This window comes from Gymnodraco acuticeps, unplaced genomic scaffold (genome assembly GCF_902827175.1).
Source record: "Gymnodraco acuticeps unplaced genomic scaffold, fGymAcu1.1, whole genome shotgun sequence".
NCBI lineage: Eukaryota > Metazoa > Chordata > Actinopteri > Perciformes > Bathydraconidae > Gymnodraco > Gymnodraco acuticeps.
The window spans coordinates 1759915-1784067 of record NW_022989755.1 but is presented as its reverse complement, the minus strand read 5'-3'; the positions used below and the strand labels follow the sequence as shown (position 1 = coordinate 1784067).

General features: G+C 40.0%; 2 protein-coding genes across 3 annotated transcripts; one reads left to right on the top strand and one right to left on the bottom strand.

Annotated features, from left to right (window-relative positions):
- Positions 1 to 645: 645 nt before the first annotated feature.
- LOC117544985 (leucine-rich repeat, immunoglobulin-like domain and transmembrane domain-containing protein 2) lies at positions 646 to 3158 on the top strand. The gene is given in 4 exon segments (XM_034214604.1): positions 646 to 781; positions 972 to 1753; positions 1947 to 2021; positions 2024 to 3158. Coding segments are annotated over 4 exon segments (1671 nt in total). The 5' UTR covers positions 646 to 671; the 3' UTR covers positions 2728 to 3158.
- Positions 3159 to 4874: 1716 nt separating this feature from the next.
- On the bottom strand, positions 4875 to 16339 carry LOC117544839 (cadherin-related family member 1). Of its 2 annotated transcripts, XM_034214317.1 has the most exons (18): positions 16090 to 16339; positions 15829 to 15831; positions 15604 to 15699; positions 15156 to 15301; positions 15013 to 15063; positions 14851 to 14940; positions 14599 to 14685; positions 13459 to 13575; positions 12290 to 12433; positions 12122 to 12200; positions 11927 to 12027; positions 11631 to 11834; positions 11267 to 11419; positions 10587 to 10751; positions 10003 to 10070; positions 8659 to 8887; positions 7751 to 8005; positions 4875 to 6478 (listed from the first exon to the last, which is right to left on the bottom strand). In XM_034214317.1, exons 1-18 carry the CDS (start codon positions 16148 to 16150, stop codon positions 5960 to 5962), a joined length of 2568 nt encoding a protein of 855 aa, XP_034070208.1. In that variant the 5' UTR covers positions 16151 to 16339; the 3' UTR covers positions 4875 to 5959. The 2 variants fall into 2 exon arrangements, with proteins under 2 accessions (XP_034070208.1, XP_034070215.1); XM_034214324.1 differs by lacking the exon at positions 15829 to 15831.
- Positions 16340 to 24153: the final 7814 nt, after the last annotated feature.

Genomic DNA, 24153 nt, shown 5'->3' with positions numbered 1-24153 from the left:
AGCTCGATAGCATTATTTCAAGAAAATTGGCAATTGTCTCTGGATGAATTGAACTGCCATGCACGTAAACAAACACAATTATCAATACTTAACTTAAAATGTGTATGATAATATGGAGATTGCTGACATTACCAATAGCGGATTAATGTATTTGTCTGCTAAACTAGCATGCGCGGCAATAAAGAACATGGATATGTAGGAAACTCAAGGACTATAGATGTTGTCTGTTTTCACACTTGTTTTTTATGCTGATTTAACAACCTGAGAGATAACCAGTGTTCAGATTAGAGAGGTCATATTACAGTCCTCTCCAGACATCTGTCTCTCTATCTCTGTGCGGCCCTCCCTCTCCGTGCAGCTAAGCCTGACCGGCTCCGGCCCGCTTAATGGCCCTCCTGTCAATGCCTGTGCTTTGGTAGGGGACAAATACATTAAATACACTGGTGCTAAGCAATTTTGATTGAACATATTGTGTTGTCCTTCTTTTGAGCTAATCTGACGATGTTTTCCAGACAAGGTGTACTATTGCTATACCTTTCCTGTCTCCTGTGTGTCTCACATGTCACTCTGTGTCTTAAGTGTTACGTCAATGAAGATTAAAGTAATAGGCTTTCTTCCACGCCGCCCTTGTCCTGCCCTCACCGGCCTATTTCACATGCTCCTCCGGGAATATGGACAACTTTGGTGTCGCATTACGTATCACTTTGGTATTTTATCTTTTCACCTCTGGATCATCAACTTGTTTGACCGGTTGCTCTTGCACAGATGACAACTTGGGAAGGTAGGTGAACATTGAAACTATACAATCTCTTAAAGTAGGTTATGTGTTAACCCCATTGTTTTCAATGCTACCAGTTACCAAGCTCTTTGTGAACAATATCTTACAATTTGCACAAATGGTGCATGTCCATGAGTAGATATACAAAATAAACACTTTAATTGTCTACAAATATCCCACTTTTCCATTCTAGGTCTTTACTATGTATGGAAACCTCCATGGGACGAATCCCAGACAACATCCCACATGATTTCTCTAAAATCCGAATTGAAAACTGCCACCTGACCGAGTTACCGCGGGGATCTTTCTCTAAAGTTAGTGCCTTGGAGTTCCTCTGGCTAAATTTTAATGAGATCACCTTGATGAACGTTAAAAGTCTGGATGGGCTGGCAAACCTGACCGAGCTCCGGCTGCAAGGGAACAAGCTGACTTCAGTAACATGGACAGCGTTTCAGGACACGCCAAAACTGAAGATTTTGGACCTGAAGCACAATCGACTGGATGTCCTGCCCGAACACGCTCTGAGACATTTACCTGCACTGACCTACTTGGATTTATCCTTCAATCAGCTTAGTGTGATATCAAAAGATGTCTTCATTAATTGGCCTCTTTACCAAACTGCAGAAAAAACATGGGGGAAAGAAGGCGTGGTCTCAAATGTGGTTTTGGCACTGCATGACAACCCCTGGTTGTGCGATTGTCGTCTCAAAGGCTTTGTTGAATTCATCAGGGCGGTCAGCCCTCCCATCATTCTCATGAACTCTTATTTGATGTGCTCAGGCCCCGCCTCCAAAGCTGACAAGTTCTTCCATGAGATCCAGTTAAAAACATGCATGAAGCCAGTGGCCTCTGCCCCAGAGACTAACATCACTTTACCTCTCGGAGCAAATGCAACGCTCACATGCTTAGTAAAGGCCAGGCCAGGTCCAACCATTAAGTGGATGTACAGTCTGAAGATTATAAGAGGATTTGCGGGTAAGATTGATTTTTTATTACTACCATCCATTAAACTGTTGTGAACCTGCTCCCGGAGAACTTAGTGTGATGTATGTCAAACTCAGGCTGCATCTATAATGAAAAGATTCAGGAACAATACCGTTTCAGGGTTACCTTACTATGTCTATATCGCATGTAAACAAACCTCTGACTCTATGGTTTCTCCTTGCAGCCACAGAGACCAACACAGACGAGGAGACCATCACCTCAGAGCTGGTGATCCCCTCTCTTCACCTGGCAGACCAAGGACCTGCACTGCCAACAATTTCATTGGCAACTCCTCTGTCGCCATCACGGTTAATATCAGCCCCTTCAACTCCTCTGCTCTTCTCCCTCCACCTGTTCCCATGGTGTCGTCCGATGAGAATTCCAACATTGACATCCGCATTGCCAAGCAGACAGTTTACGGTATCACCCTCGAGTGGCACGCAGAAACAGACAACCTAGCAGAAACCTGGTTCACCATCCACTTTGGTAAATATGATTTACCCAAGAAGGAGATGATCTATATCGGCCCCGGCATCAACACCTACAGCCTCAACGACCTGCTTCCTGTCACCAAGTACGAGGTGTGCGTGACCTTAAAGAACCACAAGCCAAAGGAAGGCCAGTGCTTTGTATTTGTGACAGGAAGTGACATCAGTGAGCTGGAGCAAAGAGAGAGGCTCATCCACATTATCGTCATTGTATGCGCCATGGTGTTGGCAGTACCAGTGGGCATGTTCGCCTGCACCACGGAGGCCAGGTTCAGCTGCTTCGATCGCTGCGTGAATCTGTGGAAGAAGCGCAGGCTGCATGGGGGAAACCTCCAGGCGACAGAGAGGCAGGGGACCTTTGACAGCCTGCAGGCAGCCAGCGATGAAGGCCTGTGCAAGGACTCGGAAGAAAAGCCGAAAAAGAGGCGGAAGTCTGAGGACAGGTGCAAAGGAGGAAGTGCAGCTCAGCTCTACTAGAATCTAAATCTAAAACTGTACATAGATGTGTATTTGTAAATAATGTCAGTGTGCTTCCTTCTAATGTATCATGTTGCTGGTTGAGTCACAGGGCTGAGCATTCGGTTTTCCGGAAAAATACCGTAATCTTAAAAACTAGGATCATTTAACAAAGATTACTGCTGTTGTAAAGGTAGCTTCATAATTCTCAACATCTCTTTCAAACATCTGGATGAAAAAACACAAACACACTTTGAGAATTCTTGAATCAAGATCAATGATAAGTTTGAAACCTTGCATATTCTTTGAGATGTTTTTTTATTTGCAGGGTTTTTATTTGTCGGAAAACTCTGCGACTGAATTGTAACACTAACACATAACAGGCACAATCGGGCTATTTTAAGTTGACTCATTCTGGAAATATATATATATATCTCAAGCTAATAGCTCAAAGTGGGGATGCCTTTCTTCCTTATTATAAGGAGAGTTTGTTAATATCTGTGTTAATATACATGTACTGTACAGAAAGAACTTTGTGATAAAATGCATTTGATATTTCTGTAGTTTTGATACTAAATGAAAAAATATGCTAAATGTAAAACGTGTAAAAATCGATATTATGTACATTTTAACTCCCTCAAACTCAAATGTAATTGTTTGTTTTGGCTCAGGAGGTTTCAATTCACTTGATATAAAAAATAAATAAATCCTTTTTCATTGTGTTTCTTTTGGATTCCAGATTTGATGTCTTGTAATGGAATGAAATGCTGTTTGGATTAAAGGGAAGTCAGAGACAAATGCTCAGACATACTCAGATTTTTTTTATATAAGCTGTGTTTTCCCGTGCATTTATACATACACTCGTAAGCAGATTAAAGCGATTTTCTCTCTGAATCCTAGTCAGCAGGACATGATATTTCCATGTAATGACAGCTCCGAGCCCACTGTGTCTCTCTGTATCAATTGTAGGCATATAGAGGGTCTTTTTTTAAATTGCCTATTCATTTTTCAGTCTAATTAAAAAAATCTACTACTTAAATTAATACAATTTGACATACTATACACTGACATTTTTTCTAATATTTTTGACGTACTATACTATGACTTTTAATTTAAAAATAGTGTAGTACGTAACTCACTGATATATGCTATGTAGTCTTTTCAGATATTTTTGACATACTATACTATATCGTTTTTTAGATTTCTTCTACGTTTTATACTATGATTGTTTTTTTTTTACTATACACTGAGAATACACTTAACAATGCCATTACTTTTTATGTATTTTTTGACATACTATACCATGATTTTTGTTCAATACAATGACTTTTTTCATTATATTTTTGACTTTTTTCATATTTTCATTATACTATAATCTTTTCATGATATTTTCAAGATACCATACTTTGATTTTTTTCGACATACTAAACTATGACTTTTCTTTCGACGTACTATACTATGACTTTTTTTCCGACATACTATACTATGTTGTTTTTTCTGAAATGTTCGAGATACTATACTATGACTTTTCTTTCGACGTACTATACTATGACTTTTTTTCCGACATACTATACTATGTTGTTTTTTCTGAAATGTTCGAGATACTATACTATGACTTTTCTTTCAAAATACTAAACACTGACTGTTTTCTCATATTTTTGACATAGTATACTATTTCGTTTTTTCTGATATTTTAGATATACTATGATAAGACTTTTATTCGAGGTACTATACTTTGAGTTTTATTTGAAAATAGTATACACTGACTGATATCTGCTATGTAGTTATTTATGATTTCTTCCACATTTTGAACTATGACTTATTTTTCAAAGTACTCAACATACTATGTTGTTGTTTTTTGGGATACTATACTATGAATTTTTCAACAAACTACACTATTATTTTTTATAATCTTTATATAAATACTACATGATGACTTTTCTTCATATCTTTGTATACTATATTCTTTATAGTCATGACTATACTACATGTTGACTTTCTTCAACATACTACATACTACTACATGCTGAGCCCCAGACGGCCCCTCACATGTAAATATCACCCATGTGTGAGATCTGTTGTTTCTAAATGTTTTGTTTCTACTTTAAATTAATTAAAACATATTAAAAACTAATATAGCCTGGGGACAAAATGGAGCACAGACCAAATCATTTTTTAAATATTTATTCAAAATCAAGACAGTACAAAGACGGTACAAATGTTACTTCAAAGGACCAGGCAAGTGTTATTTATAGTGAAGATATATACTGTTTATCTTCAAGATATTTAAAATGAAAGATATAGTCAGATACAAGGTATGGGTTACAGCAATTAAATGTATTTTATTTGCCTACCTTTGAAGGCATTGAAGAGAAACATGGAAAGTAATACCTAAATGTTCAACGTAGACTTTTTATTTCTATACAGTATACAAAAGAAATGCCCAAGCATGTTATGTACATAGTTATCTATTCTTAAATCTTGTGAAGTTGGATGGTTTAATTTGTACGATTTACTTGTATGTTATGTATTGCTGCAAGATACAACAGAGACATATTTGTATCTTGTCATATATATGTACATTTCAAATGTCATTTATATAAAAGCATCTTTCTAGAATTAAACACTCAAAAGAATAACATTACATTGTTAGCTGTTTACTTTGAAAACCTACAGTGGCACATTGTAATCATACAAAATAGCAACCTCTCAGCTTTCAGACAACTGATGTAAAACAGTTAAAACATGAACAAACAGGTCATTTAGCACTTAATAAGAAGCAGTGTCATTTCTGACCGTGTCGTTCAGCTGCACGCTCTAGTGAGCAAGAAAAAAAAAAGTTCAAGGATTTTTTTCAGTTAAATCCTAAATCTGTGTTTAAAACACAATCAATTAATCTTTTCAGAGAGAGATGCAACTAATGTATACAGATTGAGTCTAAGTAATCCTCTTCCTGGTGCTTCTTACTGTTGAGACGATTACATCTTCCTCAAGATGGCAGTGTGGTGAGTTATGTCCCACTACCAGACACACACTACAGCTCTCTTGAGACTGATGATGCCCACTTGTTTAATACTTCATCTCAAGACGTAAATATCTGTAAATCTTCTTGTTACACTTCTCTTACCATTCAGTCATGAATGATCTACAGGTAGGCCCACCCTAATAGATCATCACATGCCGGAGACAACTTCCGGGCAGTAGAGAGTGACAGTAGTTACAGCACCTCAAACTGGGCGCTTGTTTGACAAAGCTAATAATTACTTTGGTTGCTCTCAACGATTTTCTGCTCAAGCCTCATTTTAAGCTCTGACACCAAAGCAGAGCTGAAATTTCCCTCTTTGAGCTGGCAATATTTAGCTTTTTTCATGGAGCCTTTCGATGCCAGCACACCAGATACTGTCGGGACCGCCCAAGGCCTCTCATTGGACCGTGTTACACACGGGGGCGGAGGAGCGCAGGGGGGTGGAGGCCTCATTCGGGGGCTGTTGGTTTTTCTATCTTGGTTGACTATGAGCAACTCATCAGGGTTATTGAATTTGACAACAGGTGGTTTGAAGATCCAGGGCTTCTGGTTCCTGGTTCGCCTCTTAATGATGCGCCGTGCTGGCAGGATCCTGTTTGACTTTAAGTTGCGCATGTACATAACTGTAGAGATCAAGACAGTCACCCCTACCAATAAGCTAATGACAACAATTACCATGCCTAGAGCTCTCATTGGATTGTCCCTACTTTTCATTAAAAAGGCCGCCATAGGCCCCTTGAGAGGAGTCTGTGAAAGAGCAAAATAAAACAAATGTTTTAATCAAGTCCAAAGGACAGAATCCAAGCGTTAACTGAGCATTTGTTCAAAGCATGCAAGCATGAGATGGATGCACAAAGCACTGATAGAGGAAGACCAAACAACAAGTCTATCAACAAAGTGATGCTCCCAAACTCACCCCTGTCTTCCTCCTGTCCTCAGCACAGGACGGCTAGTGCAGAGCTAACTATGCTAACACTAGGTGTTGGGAATGCGTCTGGCAGTGCGATGCATTAGGGTTTCTCTTTGGCATGTGACGTATGAGGGCTGAGTAAGAATGATAAAAGCTCATGAGGTCAGAATGAAATGAAGTGCATGTTTGTTTGAGACAAATGGACATAGAATCCAGGATTAAATCCAAAGAAAAGAGCTCGTCTTTGTCACTTGAAAAGCCTTAGAGTCTGAGTCATGCACTAGAAAAAAACATTTTAAACAATTGTGTAAAAATCTAATTTTCCATCAATTTGGAATATTTACCAAAAAAAAAACTAATAAAAAAGGTTAAAGAAAAAATAAGTTTATTGTTATATTAATCCTTCAAAAACGCTCCAGTACTCCTTTACACAACATAACCGATTCAAAATATATAGCTATCTCAAAGCTTTCATATATCCTATCACTTAATTCTGCGCACCACTTTGATATAGTTACTCTCTGGGTTGATTCTGGACCGTTTCACTGAGTCACAGTACAGGATTGTGGATATGCAGGTTGTTAGTAAAATGAGGGAAGTGACAATGCTGAGACAAATTCCAAAAACAGTCAGCGGACGCTTGCTGAGGCCCATGAAGTATGAAATAACTCGGCCTTTGATCTGAAAAGCACGATACAGAAAACAGAAACAACACCAAAGACAGGGAGTCAGCCATCATGCAGAGTGAAGGAATGGTAACAACATAAAGTAATGCATGGAATAATGTAAATGACTGAACCAGTTATAGGATAATGCTGCTGTTTTATTATATTTCAGCATTTTTTGATATTTTTCACCATTGTTGGTTTTGGTCTCTTCGTAGGACTTGATGCTAATTATGACAGCCACAAAATTATCAGCATTTTCCTTTAAAGAATATGAGATCAATGAAGGATGATTGGCTGAAACAATGATGATGAAATAGCATATGTGTAGCATGACAACAATGCCTATTACCATATGTTAAACAGCTGAATCTACAGCTCAAGCTGCCTAAAGCTTGCAATAGAAAGCGCTGATAGCATGCTGCGCGTCAGAACCAGCCTTACCGCCTCAGTGATATCGATGTTGACCACGGCCGTTGTGCTGAAGGATGGAGAGCCTCGGTCCCTGGCCTGGACCACCAGAGACCACTTGCAGTCCTTCTGCTTGGTGATGTTCTGCACAATCTCCATGGACTTGATGTACGGCTTCAGCTGGATCTCTCCTGTGTCTGCATTGATGTCAAACGCGTTGTCGGGATCTGCCGTCATGATGGAGTACTCGATGACGTTGTTCGGAGACTCTGCATCTTCATCCACTGCCTAGAGAAAGTAGCAGAAATAACATCAAATTGTTAGGCTGCCAGTTTCAAATCAATGTACTTAATGGAAATGTGTTTTGCAAATCACAAAGCAAGCCTACAAGAGTATTGGGATGAAGGTGATGTACAGTGTATTTCATAAGGACAGGAATCCTTGATTTAAAATGAATACATTTTAAGACCTTTTTTAAGACCCTTTCCATACATTTTAAGAGCACTTTACCACTTGAAATACTAACCAATCACATAAGCTATACACTTAACTTACACGTATATATGATAACCTACTGTACTAGTATTAACTAGTCAAAACAACATACAACAATACAAAAAATTATAATTGTGAATGCCATGAAAAAGTAATATGAAGTCATATTATAGTCATAGTATACCAAAAAATGGCATACATGTAGTATAAATAACATGAAGGTCTCATAGTTAAGTACAATTGCTAATCCATGACATCAAAAGGTAACTGTTCATTAAAATCAGTCCTTTCAATGTAATTTTTGTATTATTATTTTTGTATTATTTAGCTTTAAAATTGGCACTCCTGGACTTCCATACAATGTTGTTTAAATGTCAGCAGGACCACACACAGCTAGTGCCTTATCGATTACGAGTAAAGGGGGGAAATGCTTTGACATTATATACCTCCACTTTGACTGGTGTACCAATTATCATGGTCTTTTCCAGGAGTTTTTCATCAAACGATGGAGAGTGGTCGTTTATGTCGAGCACCGTGACAAAGGTTTCCGCCAAGCTGTACTTCCCCTCCGAATCTTCAGCCTTGACGTAGAAGTTGTATTTGGACCTGACCTCTGCGTCCAGGCTGGTCCAGGGCTGCGTGGAGATGAGGCCTGTCCCCGGGTGGATGGAGAACCTGCAGGATCAGAGACGTTCAGACAGTGTATGAGTCATTCTGAGTCAAACACGAGCCAGGTGTTAACTAAGGCGTCTCAAATTCACAGCCGATGACATCGTGTGAAGCTCCACATGACTCACTTTGAAAGTACGATAAAAAAAAAGCAGATCCTTTCTCGCCGGAAACATGTTGTCAAAACATCCCCAATCCTCATAGAAATCATGAACACACAGTGAATTATTATCCTCTAATGTGTCTAAGGTTCTGTGTTGTTTATAGCTTATGAATGTTATATTTAAATTCCTTCATTTCAAATGATTCATTATAATGAGTTACATTTATTTGTATGTTTTCTACCTTCTTTGTCTGTTTGCCATGATCCTTTAACATATGACTTCCCTCTCTAATGATCAAAAAAGTCTTAGATAGGAATAAAGATTGACGCTATCTCCGACAATAATGTTGTGTTTCGTTGTCCTGAATATGTAGTTGTTTTTCTACAAGCAAAGTATTTTGCCAACATAACAATACATAATCATTCACATAACATATGCATGCACAGTACTGGCTTAGGTTTGTGTTTTCAGAGAGCTATCTTATTCAACACCAGATGTAATGCCATTTCATTCAGTCACTTTTTCTGTCTAATTTTCCACTGTGAAAAATCACAAGTTGCCTCGAAACTGATAACTTTCACACAATTATTTTAACTCGCCTGCAGAGGAGCATAAATTCTCACTTTCCTTGCAGCATGCTGCCGTTGATGTAGCTCCAGCTGTCACCTTGCATGTTAATTGGCTCTCTCTTTATGAGACAGACCAGGCTGCCTATTTTTAACCCTCCAATCCAATTAGGAGATTAGCCAGCATCTTGCAGACATTTTAGAGTGAGCTGTTAGTGCTGCAGAGGGGCCAATCAAACTGTTTCCCTGCTTACCTCTTCTTTCAAAACAACAACGATGAATCAAGACTGCGTGTCCTGCTGGCCGAGCTTACAAAACACCAGCAGTATTGAGTTGTATATACATTAAAAAACAACTTTTAAATCCTTGAAATGTGCTCTGCGGAAGTGCAAGAGTTAAATATCCGATCAGGTCAAACCTAAACTGGCAGAAGTGACAGGTTTTCACTTACAAATCTGATCCTGATCCATAAATCGTGTATTTGATTTCACCCCAGGGCCCTGAATCTGGATCATTTGCCTGTTGGACAGGACAGAACAGAGATTAAAAACCAAATACTTATGGCACATTTAGTATATAATGAAAACTGCACGTATGTTACATAATAATCGGATGAAAATGTATTCAAATTATCTAAATTGGGAAGCAAAAACTTAAACCAAGGTGATGAAGGTTGTTCAGTTAGTGTTCATTTGAATGCTGCTGGCAAGTGGATAGCCAGCTAGGGTCTTAAGCTCATGCGAGGGGGGTGGGCACACTATAAGTTGCTTCCTGTGGTGGGCGGGGAGGGAGGTATAGGTCAGCATGATTAACCTTGAGGCAAAATTAAGCCTTTGACATGTCGCCTGGTTGCAGTATAATGGAAAGGAAGAGACACGTGTGCCAATATTTCCGTAAATAAACCGTCTGCCAACAACCTGCTTTCATCTAATGAACTGCATCGAGTAATATGCATGTATTGGAGCATGATGGATTATGTAATCACTTTGTTCAGGTTGTTCAGGTTAAATCAGAGTGTAATTGTGATTGACTCACTGTCACAGACACAACGCTGGAGCCTCCAGGTGAGTTCTCAGCGACTCTGGTGATGTAATACTCGGACGTGAATTTGGGGACGTTGTCGTTGGTGTCCAGCAGGTTGATCACTATGTCAGCTGTTGCACTGAACCGCTCAGGCGTGTCGATCTCCACCGCCAGCAGCTGCAGAGAAACATACAGAGTGGGAAGAAATCAGTGCTGAAATCTAATTTATCAATTTGTTTGTTGACACATAAAACTTGCAGTTCTGTGATGCTGAAAGGCTCATATAACAGTTTTCAACATTTAAGGGTGATGTCGGAATCAAAAAATAATTCCCACACAAATATTTCACGAATAATCGCAGATGCTTTGCTACCATAATAAATAACAAGTCTTAGTGGCTTGTTATTGTTTTAAGATTAACAGCTAACCAAACTGATAATTCATAAAGCTATTTATGAAGCTGGAAGCTATCAAACTGTACATCCTTCTTTATGAACATCATTGGGTTAGGTGGATGTTGTTCAGAGAAAACTGTCAATTTGAAGACATCATCTTTGGTTTTAAGCAAAGGAACTAATCAATTTAAAATACAGCCAAAACACTTGAAAGAGGGGCAGATAAAAATTAGCTGCAGCCACAGAATACATATTTGTTCAATAATACAGTATGTGGTCATATATATAAAGTCAAACCTTGAAAGAAAGGGTTGGTCCCTTTTCATAGTCGATGCCAGATGTGTCTTCCACAATGATGGTCACCTGCGCTTCATTGAGGACCGTCTGGGGAACGACTCGCAGCACTCGACTCGGCCCCACCAGCCTCAGTCTGAACTTGGCGTTAGCTCCCTGCAAAGGAAGTTAGACAGCAATAATTTAAAAACCATGAAGAGCAAAGTCAATATAGAAGATTCACCAGATTCACCTAACCCAAATATTGGTGGTGAAAGAAAGTGAACCATTTTAGCAAAAGTCCTACAATTAGTTGAAGTACAGCAGGAACACACAGACCAATAGATCCAGAGGAAGGATTTAAATAAATCCTAAGGGAAATTTGTACCTGATCTGAGTCATTGACGGTGATCTTGAAGCCTCGGAGGATCTCCCCTGCAGGAGGATGCTCGTACATGGTGACCTCAAACTTAATCTGAGGTCCGTTCTCTCCGTAAAAAGTTGGAGGATGGTTGTTGAGATCCACCACCCGGACCGTCACCAAGGTAACGTCGTATTCCTGCAGCCGATTGTCTGGTCCTAACTCAGATGCCTAGGTTTAAAAAGGTTAAATGCATTTAATACTAATAAGAGTAGATTCAATTAATTTAAGGTGTTTCACTTTTTAAAAAAAAACGGTATTACCTTGACTATTATTTCATATAATTCCTTTGACAGCAGATTTGGATTAGTTGTCAGGGTGATGCATCCACTGGTGCTGTTTATGTCAAAGACACTATCACTGCCTGAAAGGTGATAACAGACATCTTGTTAATAATGTGTCTGATAAAAAGACTGAAAAAATAAGAGAAGATCGTTTTTCTAATGTATTGTTCTAACCGTTCATAATGGAATAATGTATCGGATTCGGGTTGCCTTGATCTCCATCTTTAGCGTACACAGTGAAAATCTCAGAACCCTGGAAGAAAGAATATGTATTAGTCTTATTTACTAAATCAGCGCCCCGATCCTCATCACTGGTGGGTGATGAATATGAGAAAAACTCACAGCAATTGAGACTTCGTAGACGTAGCCAAAGTAAGGGGTTCCTACGAAGGACGGAGGCATGTCCTGCACATCGAGCACATTGATGGTCATGGTGGCAGTGGAGGTCAAAACCTGGTGCTTCCCCTTGTACTTTCCCCCTCCATCCTGATACGACAAACAGTGAGAAAGAATACAATAATTTTGGATTGTTCTTTTATCTAAGGCAAATTATAATACAGAATAATGAACATGCACAATGTTCGATTGAACCTTTATGTGATCTCCGTACGTAATATGAGATATTGAAGTATTTTTGGGATAAATGATATACAGAGGGTTTGTTTTACATGATTGTATTTCCCTATTTTTTTTTATTCTATGATTACAAGCCTCCACAAGTAAATAGATGTCTAGCTTGAAATGGTTAGTTTTTCTTGGCTATTACAAAGTACAATTAACACCACCAGCACTACACAAAGAACAATGGATGCATAGACTCATTTTTCTGCTAGGACAAAATGCGGCATTGTGTTTTATTAATTACAGTAGTATGTTAAACTGACTATATTGATGTATTTGATTGCTTTATCAACATTACATATTTAGATATTTTATCATAGGTTTAACCTCTTAGTAACTGATTTGTAATCTATTAAACTTTATTTAAAAAGTTGCCAATGTTATTCCACATCCACACACAGTGGATTTAAGGCTAGAACAATAACCAGTGTTTGATTTCTAGCAATGGAGGGATTACATGTCAGGTCACTCACACTGGGAGCTCTACCACAAGACTTCTACCACAAGACTTCCATTTATTTCACATACTGACACTGTTGCAATTCAGCAAAAATGTTGGAGAAAGCATAGTGGTGACTGCACTTTCCATGACCTTAGGCCCCCAACCGAGCTGCTTTTACTTTCCTGCCAATTGTTTAATGTGCAAAGCACTGCAGAGGTTAATCTCAGTCCATTTCAACATGTTGGTTTTCAGATTAAACTTGTTTAAAGGAAAGCTCTCGGAGAAATGGTGTTGGGGTCATTGATAAACTCTTCATCCCTTTTCCCTGCTTGATGTTGATTTTGAAAAAGGCAAACTAACAACATGGAGGAATCTAAAAGTTATTGCTCATCCAAGCTGCTGCTCACAGTGTGAACATGTTTTTAGGGAGTCATGCGTGACCTCTCACCTTTGCAACCACGGTCACAAAGTGCGTGGGCGTGTTCTCGTAGTCCAAAGTCTCCCCAGGTTTGACTCTCAGGACCCCGCTGTGCCCGTCGATGGTAAACTTGGCAACAGCTGAGCTCTGATGATGTATAAAGCCACACAGTGTTAACAGTAGACAGTACATTTTCAACTGAATTTAGCAATCTAGCTAATTCTTCTGCTTGCTTCTAACCAGGTTTAACCCTTGACCTCCCTCCTTTCAACCTTGACTTTTTTTACACACTTTTGACACATGAACAGTAACAAATACTGTGCTTACCAATGTTGGCACGAACCAAACGTAAGCCCCTATTAAGCCTTCAGTGCCTTGCTCAAATGTAATTGAAAATTAATCCACTAAAGTAAAACCGTTTCCAGACTGCTATGGTATGAGATTAATCTTTCCCGGCACACACTGCCTCGTCATTCGAGTGCCCTTTTCCTCCCTCCACATGGCAGCACAGCCCTCATGATGTCAGCTCGACCTGCTGTCTCACCCGCAAGTGTTAGGGCCACAGCAGGCCAGTTATCAGTATCACTGTGTAGATAATAATTGTGCGTGGAGAGGGAATCAAACGGTAGAAAAACAGCAATACAAAACAAGTGTGAAAGAAATGCTGGCTCATGCTTTCCAATATGAGAGCTGAAGGGATTAACTTGTTGGTAGACTTTAAAGAGCATCCTGGGGTATAGGAGTAGAGAAATCCAGAGATGCAGGCTAGAGCCACATATCTATACTTTATGTCATTAGACAAATCTTACAATCAACTCAGAAATGAACTTGAGGACATGTGCATGGAGGAAAAAACACGACAATTTCAACTAATGTATTGCTCTAAAGGCTTGCCTGCTTCATTTTGAAAGACATGTTTCCACTTAATACCAAAGAATGATGCTGTAGATGGAATAGTCTGAGCAAAACAAAATAAAAGCATGACCTACATGGAAATATTTCAATGTCATGATAACACTTTAGTGCTTCAATTTCCACACTAAGCTTCTACTGTCTTAATGACATTTTAGACAAACAAACCAGAACGGATTGTTTTAAGTCAGTAGCAAAATGTTCCTATTTAGCACTCCATTTTAGCAAGGCACAACCGTGCATCAGCTGTAGGTTTACCTGTAGGTAATAAGAGACGCTGCCTCCTGAGCCCATATCTCTATCCACTGCTTGGACTCTGTAGATGCTGCTCCCAGCTGCAGTGTCCTAGGGAAGAGACAAGAGATTTTATAAAAACAAACTTGATTCTCAATGCTTTGTTCAACTCACTTTGCAGATTAAGAGGTGGTTTGTGTCACAGAAAGACATGTAGAAAGGATTCATTGTGTGTATTGTGTTGTATCGGGTGTGTTTATTCGATATATGCTGTACCTCTGGGATGTTGATGATGAAAGGCAGGTTTTGAAATTCAGGTGGTTCATCATTTGCATCAGTTACAAACACTCTAACTGTCTCAACAACCTGAAAGTAAAGTAAAACATGATTTAATATAGCCTTTTAACAGAAATATATCACCAAACATTAAAAACGTACTTTATTGCGCCCGTCTGTTATGCTCACGAGCACTGAGATCTCATCTTGTGTCTACAAAGAAAAGATGAACATCACTTTGAGCCTCAGTGGGGACATATTTACAGCAGGTTTCTTCAAAACAAGTGACTTATCAACATTCCCACCTCTCTGTCGAGCTCCTGAACTAGAGTCACGTTTCCTGACTTGGACTCCACCCTAAAATATTCTTTGGAGCCCTTCTCAAAAGTCAGACCATATTGCACCGGATCGTCCTCTGGATCTGTGCCATTCAGAACATATATCTGTGTCCCTATGTGGGGAAAACGACAAAGAAACAGCGATGTCAAAACAAACATGACATTTATTTCTTCATTCAAATCATGCAAATCCTTTGTTTCCATTCTTGTTCCTAATGGCACGTCTAATAATAAGGTCAGATGATGCCACACTTGTTTTTTGCCAGAAAGTGTTGATGTACGTCACGATCACAACAGGGATCCACTGGCACCTCAATACCAATGTGATAATGAATGCGTTCACCTACGCATGTTAATATTACACCGTTAAATTACACCGAAATGAACCAGAACTGTTATTTAAAATGAGACTCACCAACTGGTGTATCCTCAGAGATGCTGAACAAGGCCATGTTCCCATGTGTACTGCTGGGTCCATAATCATAGAAATGTGGAGCATAGTCCAATTGCCCTTTAAAAAAAACATACATTAACATGCAAGTTAATTGTGCAGAAGCAACTCCATATACTTTATGGCGATATATTTGTTCAATTTCCTATATAAATGCTTATGTAATCAACACATAACTGATGCACTCACTTGCTACAAAGGGCAGGACCCGAAAGCAGGGAGAAGGAGGAGGAAGGGGGGCATGATTTAATGCATATATTTGTATTTAATGTTACCAACTTACCACTATCACAACAAAGGCCTACTATCACAAATGTAGATGAGTACAAGCAGCATGAGCAGTCCCCACTAAGAGGGACGTGCCCTCTTAGTGTTACAGGATTAACCAGATAAGAGCAAGGCAAGAAGTCCTAACCACATACAAAGAAAACACACAAAAAAGAGCCTTACCCAAAGTGGAGTGAAGCAGGAGGAGAAACAGTAAAGCACGTGTGTTCTTTTCTTTCTTCATCCTGGTGGGGAGGCAAGGCTTGGCTGGCTCATGTGGAAGGCTTGGCTGGAGGTGAAGCGAGCAGCGAGCTGTCGTGCCCTTTCTGAAGGCGTCTCAGCAGCTCAGGAGGAAGAGGCTGGGGCAGATTCTCAGGCACTAATCCAGTGACGCATCCCTTCCCTCCTCTTCCACCACACTGCTCTCTCTCTCCGTTTTCTCCTGAAGACCTACTCGTCGAGGGGATCGAGTTCACACAATGTGGTGTGATCATCACACCTCAGCGTGATGGGAAAATGTACATGAAGCACGGCCTCTTTGATCGCCTAGAAATCAACGTTATGATATAACATACTTACTAAGACGGAGGTTCTGAGTACAGTATGTTCTGGAGTTTACACATTGGGCACCTCAAACGTCCTTTCTGTCTAGTGTTTCTCTTTGTTGATGGTACAGACACATGGCACATTTGGCTTCTCTTGCTGTTGTTTAAGGGTTTCAACAAGTCATTGGTCACACACTCCAAAACTCAGCTGCCCGCTTGCTCACCTCCACCCGACGCTCCGGCCACATCACCCCTATCCTCCATGACCTCCACTGGCTCCCCATCAAACACCGCATTGACTTTAAAATATTACTTTTCACTTTCAAAGCCCTCAACAACCTTGCCCCCCCCCTACCTCTGTGACCTTATCCAACGACACACCCCCACCCGTCGCCTCAGGTCTGCTGAAGCTAACCTACTGCAGCCCGGACAAAGCTCCGGACCTGGGGTGACAGGGCCTTCGCAGCAGCCTCCCCCGCACTCTGGAACTCCCTCCCCAGCCACGTCAGATCCGCCAACACTTTCACATCATTCAAACAATCCCTCAAAACTCACCTTTTCACTCTTGCCTTCAACTCCTAATCAACTAACCCCTTGCCCTTATTCCACCTAGCTTAGCACTTTCTACTTTTTTTGTTATTTTTGTTTTACTTGCTTGTAAGCAAGCGCTTTGAGCACCAGGAAAAGCGCTTTATACATGTAATGTATTATTATTATGTGGCGAGTCCCACTGGGCTAAGTTTCCCTGTGGACGCTGTTCTTGGCAGCTTGCTGACCAACATAGCCTCAGCTGCACTTGTGGATCTGTGATGCACTAAAAGACAGCTTTCTTTGAGATTTTGCTGTCCACTTTCTCTGAATAGTCTAGTGACCTGCACTCGAGACTCAACACAAGGCTTTTAAAAATAGTCACCATTGCAAGTCAAGATGATTTAAACGTTTAAAGGTCCCCTATTATACGGTTTTTCCTCAATATATTATAGGTCTCAGATATATACAAATCATGTCTCTGAAGTGTTTGGCTTGAAATACCAAACAGATCGCGCATTGCAGCATCCCATAATCCCCTCTGTTTCAAAAGTGCTGATTCTCTGTCTGTTACTTGATGAAAATAAGGAGCCACTCCCCACGCCCCTCTGAGAGATATTTGGTTAAAGGAGGTTAGAAGGCTCTAGGGCAGTGGTTCCCAACCTTTTTTCCCAAGAGCCCCCCCCAAATGACTCCTGTTGGAAGTTGCGCCCCCCCCCCCACACACAAGGGGGGGGGGGGGGGGAACAGCGGTAATTAAAGTTTAAAAGTCTCAAAATGCTACAAATACGGTCACAAACTGGATGAATGTGAAGTATTTTGTTAAAGGAGGATGAAAGCGTAATTAAGGAGCACTATTGGAGTGACTTTGATGGTTATTGGACTCAGGATTCAATAATTTGGATTCCCGCTGTATGAAGAAATTAAAGGACGGAAAACAATGGAAGTGGAAACAATTCACAAAGGGATTAAACTGTTTAAAACACATGTTCAAAGTAAGCCGGATTTTGCCGATGTGTTTATGTGGATTCAAAAGTCGTAAATAATCTACAAAATGGAGGAGACCGATCTGATCGGAGCAACTGTGACAAATAATCCAACTGAAGCCGGCATGGACAATGACTATGTTTTAAAAATGCGCTTATCCAGACAAGCCTGGTTTGGACACTTTACAGGCAGAAACATTTCTATTAAAGAAAGAATTATACATTTCTTTCTTTTTATGCCTTTAATACTAACTTGAATTTTTATTAAAATTAATTAATCAATTATTTTTTATATTTTATTGTAATGTAGAGACAAGGCTTTTAGTGACAATCATGTATTGCCTTACTATATTCCAGGTTGGGAACCACTGCTCTAGGAGGAGTTCAGGTGATAAGGTGGGGGGGTTACCTTGGTTGGTTATTGGCTAATATATATATATATATATATTGGTTACACACAACCCAGTCTCATGGCATTTCGTGTTCACCAACACGATTTCCCCCTTTTTTTCGTGTTGCACAGCACGATTTGAAAAGCAATGTATTTCTACTGGTAATGTGTTTCGTGCCTGCCGCACGTCTTTTTCTCCGGTCGGGTCGTGGAAGACTGGAAGCTGTGTGGTTCATAAAAACATGTTCTTACTCAATATCAAGCCACAATTATTGCTTTTATTTTAAATCGTATAATTTTGGACTTTTTTGCCGTCTGTGAGGAAAATAAATGGGGCTCAGAGCCTCAGAATACTGAAATCTGTATTTTTTAAATCTTTTTTTCCTTGTAATTTGTTATTCTTTTCAAAATAACACACTGTTATTTACTCACCAATAACACACAATTATCCTTGCTTTTATGTATTGGTTTAATTCATAGACTGTATATATAAAGGTTTAATTCCATAATCTCGGGCTTTTTTGGAGTCCGTCAGGAACTGAATTTCAAAATAAAAATAACCGGAAACAGACGTAGGCATTTCGAGCGATTACCCAAGATCCTCAGCTATGGTTTAAGCTCGCTGATTGGATGTTTTAGCCGCAATGCATGCTGGGATTTGGTGTTTATATGATATGAAATAAAAAGAAGGTCTGTAATAGAAATATAGAATATAAAAAATCAAGAAGATACTATAAGTGATCTCTACAATAAAACAGTTTAGTGCAGGATGTACAAAGATATTAATAGGAGAAGGTGCAAAACAGAAAAACGAATTAACCTTTATTTAAACATTAAATAATACTTTAGATTAAAGTCTTCTTTTAAATAAGAAAAAAACGTTGGGGGTATCTATCTACAGATAAATATTAAGCCTGACAAAGTACTTAATGTCTAATATTGCTTTCCTGCAATGTTAACTATGTTGAATCACTTATTTTAACTGATATTATACATATTAATTATACTCTTATGTATGTTGATACTGATAGTATAAGAAATGTGCAGAATATGACAGTTTAATGGGGTATACACACCTATTGATAGATGTCTTGTAATGCGCTGTTGAGGAACCTGTGACCCAAGATTTTCATTCATTGCATACACCGTAGTTGTGTATATATGTCAATAAACCTTTGAAAATCTTGAAATCTTGAAAGGGATGTGCAAAATAGCCATAATATACAGTCTTTAATTAACTATTAGTAGAGAATAACGAGTAATGAATATACTTTATTACTCGTTTCCATTCATGTCAATTGCAGATAAATGTTTAGTCTTCTCAAGCACCAACTATCAAATATCTTTCCTGATTGTTGGCACTTTCCCTGAATTTTACTCGGGTGTAATTAAAGTCTGATTTAAGGGTTGTTTATATTTCACATCATTAATCAGAATCTGCAAAGTAATTCAAATAAGTGTAGTGGAGTAAAAATACCAGGTTAACCTCTGAATTGTAGTGGAGTAGTATTACAAAGTAACAATGAGCTGTCATGTGGGTATATATTAATGCTGCGCATTATGGACACAAGCGATTTTCACCCATTTATTAATTATATGTTTTACATTTGATAACACCAATGTGTTTAATACTGGCAACTTCTAATTGTGAGAAAAACGAAAACGTTCAGTAGAGACGTCCCATAGAACATTTTGCGAAACACAATAGCATAGAGGCTTCTCAATACTCAAATTTCCCCTCCTCGACTCCTCGACTCCTCGGTCCTCCTGTAGTGACCCGGAAATGAATTTCAGCGCGCCATTTTGAAGGACATCTCATTTCTCTAAATGCACACCGAGGATCGAGCGTCGAGGAGGCTCTCTGGCAGTAGCGTGGCGTGGGGAAAAATGTAGGGGAAGCCCATTTTTTGGGTCGGGGGGTGGTCAATAACGTAACCAGATGAGTGATTACAGCGCCCGGTATCATTTGACACACATTTGTATCACACAGATGCAGGACTTGCACACGCCTGTTATCTAACCGACAGGTCCGCACGCACTCTCCAGCTGAAACTCTCTCCTTATTAATTTAAGCATTTTACTTATTAATGTATGCAGACAATCACACAATCTATGTGATTTTTGGATTTACCGTGCCTCTCAATTGCCCGTGACAGGTTGGCAAGGTCGATGAATCCTGAAGTTGCCCAAGGATTGTTCAGGGAGCACGAATCCTTGTCAAAAAGAAGACATGGCCAGCAAAATAGACGCTGAAGTTTAGCGCTTCCAGTTAGCCACTCCGTGCGGACATAATTGTCCTCATTGAACGTCCGATTCTCTCCCTTTTTCCTCTGTGTACACACAGCTCGAGTGCGGGCATTTGCCTGTCATATGATTTAATTTTTAGTTGCTGCTGTAGCGGAAGTTTAGTAAAGTTATGTTTGATTAAGTACGCCAAATCTCCTCCCTCCATAATGCTTCATTTGCTTGATAATTTCTAACGGCGGTGATGACAGTTACAGTATTAAAACTGATGTTGATGTGATTTGATTGGATGGCAGTGTCCAATCAAATCGCCAGCCGCCAGCCGCCTCTGAAGGGAAGCAAGAGGCGGCTAGCTTCCCTTGGCATGGCCCTGACCAATCACAGGTTGGCAGGGGCATCACGTGGGCCTCATCTGATTGGTCAATCCCTCCATTTTTTTTCACCAAGGGAAGCTAGATTCGGCTGGCCTCCTCTCGCAACAGTGAGTGCAATCTACTGTTTCACCATAACATCTAGAGGGGCGCTGTTTGTTTCACTCTTTGTAAAATACTCAATGAGAATGGGGGAGAGACGGGCCGGCAGCAACACACAGCAAAGGAGAATTATCGAAACAAAACAAAGTGTTTGTATTTATTTATTTAAATTATAACTACAATCCGAAAAAACAGGGGAAGCCTGGCTTCCCTTGGCCTCCGGGAGAAAACGCCACTGCTCTCTGGAGGAGCTATAACCGAGGATACACTGATGGTTCCTCCACGGCTCCTCCGCGGATGCATTTCCGAGAACCCACCGTTCGCACGGCCGGACATATCTCAGCCAATGCTCTGCATGCATCTTCTGGATATTATTTTAGAAACTGCTTTCATCGCGTCGCGATGTTTACAGTAGAGGCTTCTCAATACTCAAATTTCCCCTCCTCGACTCCCCTCCTCGGTTCCCCTCCTCGAGACTTAGACCCGCCCACAGGAGATGCGAGCGGAGGACCGAGGAGAGAGGAGGGGAAGCAGCAGACGTTTAAAGAAATGAGAACTCCTCTCCTCTGAGCGGTCATTTTAAAGAGACGTCCGTTCATTATTACGTGGCAACAGCTGCATCAGCTGTCGAGTGTTTTGTCATAGCGCTGTATCTCTGTTAGATCAGCTGAACATTGTTCCCCCACATATTTACTTTGAATTCATTGACAGTGCGGTATAATGAGACAATAACAGGCTACAGATGCGGACACACACACACAAATATATTTATATAAATATATACAATTTAAAGTATGAGAGCACTCTCATAATAACGTAACACAATCAGAGACTGGATATATCTCCCCCTCTCTCTGGTCGCTGAAATGGGGAATTGAAATTACGGGCCAAAAGTTTTATTTACAAGTAGGCCTATTAAAAGTAAGCAGAGGACACCAAACCAACTGAGACCCGTCTGTCCGCCGCATTTATGCACTGTACAACACACACCTACACACTGTACCACACACACACCTACACACTGTACCACACACACCTACAGCTCCTAAAGCATAAGCCGTTGTGTATTTTATTATGTGAAGCAATGGTCTTAGAAAAATATCGACTCTTTGTTTGTAGATATCTACTAAACTAAAGCAAATAAAGAGAGTAGGCCTGTTATACTGAGTGATATATAGTATACACACTGCTCTGCTTTCTGCATGGACCTTACAGCTGTTCTCTCTGGAAACATCGCGACGCGATGAAAGCAGTTTCTAAAATAATATCCAGGGGATGCATGCAGAGCTGTCATTGGCTGAGATAAGTCCGGCCGTGCGTCGCCTCCACCGTTCCCGGAAATGCATCCGTGGAGGAGCCGTGGAGGAACCATCAGTGTATCCTCGGTTATAGCTCCTCCAGAGAGCCTCCTCGACGCTCGATGCTCGGTCCTCGGTGTGCATTTAGAGAAATGAGACGTCCTTCAAAATGGCGCGCTGAAATTCATTTCCGGGTCACTACCAGAGGACCGAGGAGTCGAGCAGTCGAGGAGGGGAAATTTGAGTATTGAGAAGCCTCTAGTGAGAACAGCTGTGAGGTCCGTGCAGAAAGCAGAGCAGTGTACAATATATATCACTCAGTATAACAGGCCTACATTACTCTCTTTATTTGCTGTCGTTTAGTAGATATCTACAAACAAAGAGTCGATATTTTTCTAAGACCATTTAGTGCTTCACATAATAAAATACACAACGGCTGTACTGTAGCCTGATTATGCTTTAGGAGCTGTAAGTGTGTGTGGTAAGCAGGGGCGGACTGGGGGGGAAAAGTGGCCCGGGGATTAATTGACAGACAGGCCCACTTAATGCGCGGCATGTATCGGCCGGCCGGCGACGAAAGTATGTTACTTAACAAAACACCCTATGCATTTTATGTTATTTTGGACCATTATTCATATAGTAATCACATTACCTGAGCCCTTGAGTTGCCTAGAGCAAAATAGTTACGGCATATATTTAGTGATTTTAATGTTAACAGATCATTGATGCAATAACATTTTTGACCCAATTTGCCTGACTTGACACATGGAATAAAACATGGGCGTAGGAAGCATCCTCAATGTGGGTGAGACAATTTAACAGGGGGTGTGGGCAGGTGGTGGACATTAAAGGAGACAATTAAAGATTACAAATTGTGTTGGTGAACACGAAATGCCATGAGACTGGGTTGTTAGTTACACAAGCCAAAAAAACGTTATGACATCATAAAGTGGCCACAATGTGATCAGCTCATTTTTTTTATATAAATGGATCAGGACAAAAAGTGAGTTAATATTTTTTCCTGACACTTTCAGAATCTCTTTACACAGAAGGGACACATGTTTATGTATACAATACATGAAAAAGTGTATTTTGCATAATAGGTGACCTTTAAAAACAGAGTTGCAAGCATCCTTCATACGTTGACAGAACACAGAAGATGTTTGACACTTAGCACCTGTATGAATCCCTTACAGCTTATGCAGATCAGAACTAACACTGTTCTCAATCTCAAAGACAAACAGGCCAAAGATGAACAGCTGATCTGATAAACTAAAACAAACTAAATTGGGGCATTGAGTATGATGTTTTTATATTACAAGCTTATCTGACGATGGCATACAGCCCCTTTTATTTTAGAATATAATTTCCACTCTGGCTCGGGGAGATTTTTGCACCTTTCGAGAAAAAAAACCAACCTCACATCCACTCATGGGAAGGTGTCAAAGAGTGCACGTTTACCTGACTGTGTCAGCGGTGTGTTAACTGCGTAGGAGTACTCACAGACTTGTGCACTTCCTACTTTCACAGGTATAAAAATAGTGTGTGACGTTTACACACACACTCTTGCATCGTACTGGTGGGCAGCCAATGGCAGATCTCTGATCACTAAAATAAACACAGAATCCATGCTCAGTGTTTACAGCAAAGTTTGCCAGTGCACAAACAAGAATCCATGTTACTGGATGTAAAATATTTCAGGAAGTAAAAACATATATGAAAGAAATATCAGTAAATCTTGATTTAAAGATTCAAAATGAATATTTAGGTGAAAGGACAGAT

What these genes read in the sequence shown, in the direction of transcription:
- LOC117544839 (XM_034214317.1), bottom strand. Translation starts at nt 16,150, where the DNA reads ATGAAGAAAGAAAAGAACACACGTGCTTTACTGTTTCTCCTCCTGCTT. An exon ending in ACATTATTCCATTATGAACG is followed by an intron (nt 12,028 to 12,121) that starts GTTAGAACAATA and finishes ATCACCTTTCAG; the next exon opens with GCAGTGATAGTGTCTTTGAC. An exon ending in GACCAACCCTTTCTTTCAAG is followed by an intron (nt 10,752 to 11,266) that starts GTTTGACTTTAT and finishes GTTTCTCTGCAG; the next exon opens with CTGCTGGCGGTGGAGATCGA.